This window comes from Oncorhynchus gorbuscha, linkage group LG06, assembly GCF_021184085.1.
Source record: "Oncorhynchus gorbuscha isolate QuinsamMale2020 ecotype Even-year linkage group LG06, OgorEven_v1.0, whole genome shotgun sequence".
Lineage (NCBI taxonomy): Eukaryota > Metazoa > Chordata > Actinopteri > Salmoniformes > Salmonidae > Oncorhynchus > Oncorhynchus gorbuscha.
Genome location: NC_060178.1, coordinates 6,441,659 through 6,444,740, shown reverse-complemented (window position 1 = coordinate 6,444,740; position 3,082 = coordinate 6,441,659). Strand labels below are relative to the sequence as shown.

General features: G+C 48.4%; 1 protein-coding gene across 1 annotated transcript in view; it reads right to left on the bottom strand.

The window, feature by feature from the left end:
- pnpla2 (patatin-like phospholipase domain containing 2) overlaps nucleotides 1–2,715 on the bottom strand; it is a 32,615-nt gene extending 29,900 nt beyond the window's left edge. Inside the window, 2 exon segments of the mRNA XM_046351592.1 lie at nucleotides 1,422–1,654; nucleotides 2,094–2,715. Of these exon segments, the coding sequence (XP_046207548.1) occupies nucleotides 1,422–1,654; nucleotides 2,094–2,280 (420 nt within the window). The 5' untranslated portion in view covers nucleotides 2,281–2,715.
- Between the last annotated feature and the right edge of the window lie 367 nt (nucleotides 2,716–3,082).

Below are 3,082 nucleotides of genomic sequence, written 5' to 3'. Positions count from 1 at the left end.
AGACTGGGAGACTGGGAGACTGGGAGACAGGGAGACTGGGAGACTGGGAGACTGGGAGACTGGGAGACTGGGAGACTGGGAGACTGGGAGACAGGGAGACTGGGAGACTGGGAGACTGGGAGACAGGGAGACTGGGAGACTGGGAGACTGGGAGACAGGGAGACTGGGAGACAGGGAGACTGGGAGACTGGGAGACTGGGAGACAGGGAGACTGGGAGACTGGGAGACTGGGAGACAGGGAGACAGGGAGACAGGGAGACTGGGAGACAGGGAGACTGGGAGACTGGGAGACTGGGAGACTGGGAGACAGGGAGACTGGGAGACTGGGAGACTGGGAGACAGGGAGACAGGGAGACAGGGAGACTGGGAGACAGGGAGACTGGGAGACTGGGAGACTGGGAGACTAGGGCTGTTGCTAGGGCTGTTGCTAGGGCTGTTGGTAGGGCTGTTGCTAGGGCTGTTGCTAGGGATGTTGCTAGGGATGTTGCTAGGACTGTTGCTAGGACTGTTGCTAGGACTGTTGCTAGGGATGTTGCTAGGACTGTTGCTAGGACTGTTGCTAGGGCTGTTGCTAGGGCTGTTGCTAGGGCTGTTGCTAGGACTGTTGCTAGGACTGTTGCTAGGGATGTTGCTATGGATGTTGCTAGGGCTGTTGCTAGGGCTGTTGCTAGGGATGTTGCTAGGGCTGTTGCTAGGACTGTTGCTAGGGCTGTTGCTAGGACTGTTGCTAGGACTGTTGCTAGGGCTGTTGCTAGGGCTGTTGCTAGGGCTGTTGCTAGGACTGTTGCTAGGACTGTTGCTAGGGATGTTGCTAGGGATGTTGCTAGGGCTGTTGCTAGGGCTGTTGCTAGGGATGTTGCTAGGGCTGTTGCTAGGACTGTTGCTAGGACTGTTGCTAGGACTGTTGCTAGGACTGTTGCTAGGGCTGTTGCTAGGGCTGTTGCTAGGGCTGTTGCTAGGACTGTTGCTAGGGATGTTGCTAGGGATGTTGCTAGGGCTGTTGCTAGGGCTGTTGCTAGGACTGTTGCTAGGGCTGTTGCTAGGGCTGTTGCTAGGACTGTTGCTAGAATTTGCTACATTCTGACCGGATTCCGTAATGAACCAAAGCGTCCGTTGCTATGCTGGTTGCTATGCTGGTTGCTATGCTGGTTGGCCGGGGGACATTATTTGGCATGACAGGCCTCTCATTTCTTTATCTACGTCAAAAACTTTGTCACAGAGTTGGGGTGAAATATATTTACATTTAAATTACAGTCAATTCAGGAAGTACATTGAAATTCCAATTCCAATTCCCTTCAATTAGACACATCTTGAATCAGAATTGTAATTTGGTTTACTTTCTGAATTGACTAGAATTCAAATTAAATTGACCTCAACCTTGCTTTGCCAGCAAGTCAGTGTTTGAGGTAGGAGACGCTCACCTGCACCAGTTCCTCCTTGCTGTTAAAGTGGGACACCAAGACATTCTCTCCGTCGGTCACCCTGGTGAGTGATATGCCCAGCCTCCCTGTGGCACGATGGTGGGCATTCGGTGGCAGTGTTTTATACAGCATGTTACGCATGATCTTGACCAGGTTGAAAGACGGGTGCATAGGACCCAGGAAACGCTTCCGGGCATCTTTGGCCACGTCAATGATGCTGGCACCTGCCTCACCTGATGGGGAAAACAATAAGGTACAGAATATTGTTCATGTCAGAGACGGTCTATCAGTATAATGTGGTAATATTATATCGGACATTGCTATTGCTGGCAATTGGGGGGAAAAAAAACATTGTTTGTACTCATTTCGCAACTATAATGTCAAGGAAAACATGGGGTGGGGGTAGACAGGTAGACAGACAGTGCCCAGGCCGGGCAAGAGACACAGCAAAACAAGACAAGAAACTGACACACACACACACACACACACACACACACACACACACACACACACACACACACACACACACACACACACACACACACACACACACACACACACACACACACACACACACACACACACACACACACACACACACACACACACACACACACACACACACAGTGTCATTACTATGCAATAAGTAGAGGGAAGTTCATCACTGCCTACCTAAACAAGCTCCGCTGACCAGCGCAGTGGCGGTGAGCGCCCCAGCTGATGCCCCGTAGATGTGCCGGGCGTTATGCACTAGAAACGGACACTGCTCCTGTAGACAACTCGCTACACCGATATGATAGATGCCTAAGAAACCGCAACCTGCAAAGGAAATGTTCCACGTCGAATCTAACGGAAACATACCTACGGAGGAAAATAATGCCTCTCTTATTTAACTCCGACAGAAAGCTCTGTTCACAGTTCACAGCTGCCGAGTTAGTTATTAACGACCTAACGCGCTAAAGTACTGGTAATATCACGGTCCAAAATGTATGAAATATATCAGCTATTGGTGACGGACGGGTCCCTTGCGGTCCATTAGATTGCAAAGAGATCTGTAACATCAGCAAGTAAGTTCAACACTTGTCTGGCTGTCAACAAGTTGATTTTGCCTTCAGGTTCTTGAGGACATCGACACCATTTCATATTCTTTAAAAGTTGTTTCTTTGTTTCTTCTATTTGTAAGACAGTTGCTTGTTGAAAACAGTAACGTTTTTTTTTTCTTCTCTAAAAACAATAACGTTATCCAGACGAAATGGTTGAACATCTCTGTCTTTGAAAGCTTTGTCCCAACCTTTTAAATGTCACGTTCGTTCATCTGTTGAATTTGTACACACACGGTGGAGGCGGGCGTATTCCGGTGGGTTTGACGTTTCAGCCCAATGTCCAATCAGAATCGGTCTCTCTGAAACAGCCGTCCTATCAGTGTCTGAGTTCTCTGTGACCGATCCTTCGTCACCTTCTTTCAACTGTCATTCGAAATGTTTTGGTTTCCCGAGAGGGGTTTGCCGATGTCCGCTTTGGCAACGCGTATCTGTCAAATTTGTATATTTTATTTATTTCTTCCCATTGAGACCAAGGCCTCTTTTACATAGGAACACATTTAGCCTCTTTTAGCTTGCTCTTGATTTTAATTCTTTAACAAATTACATAATACTTTTATT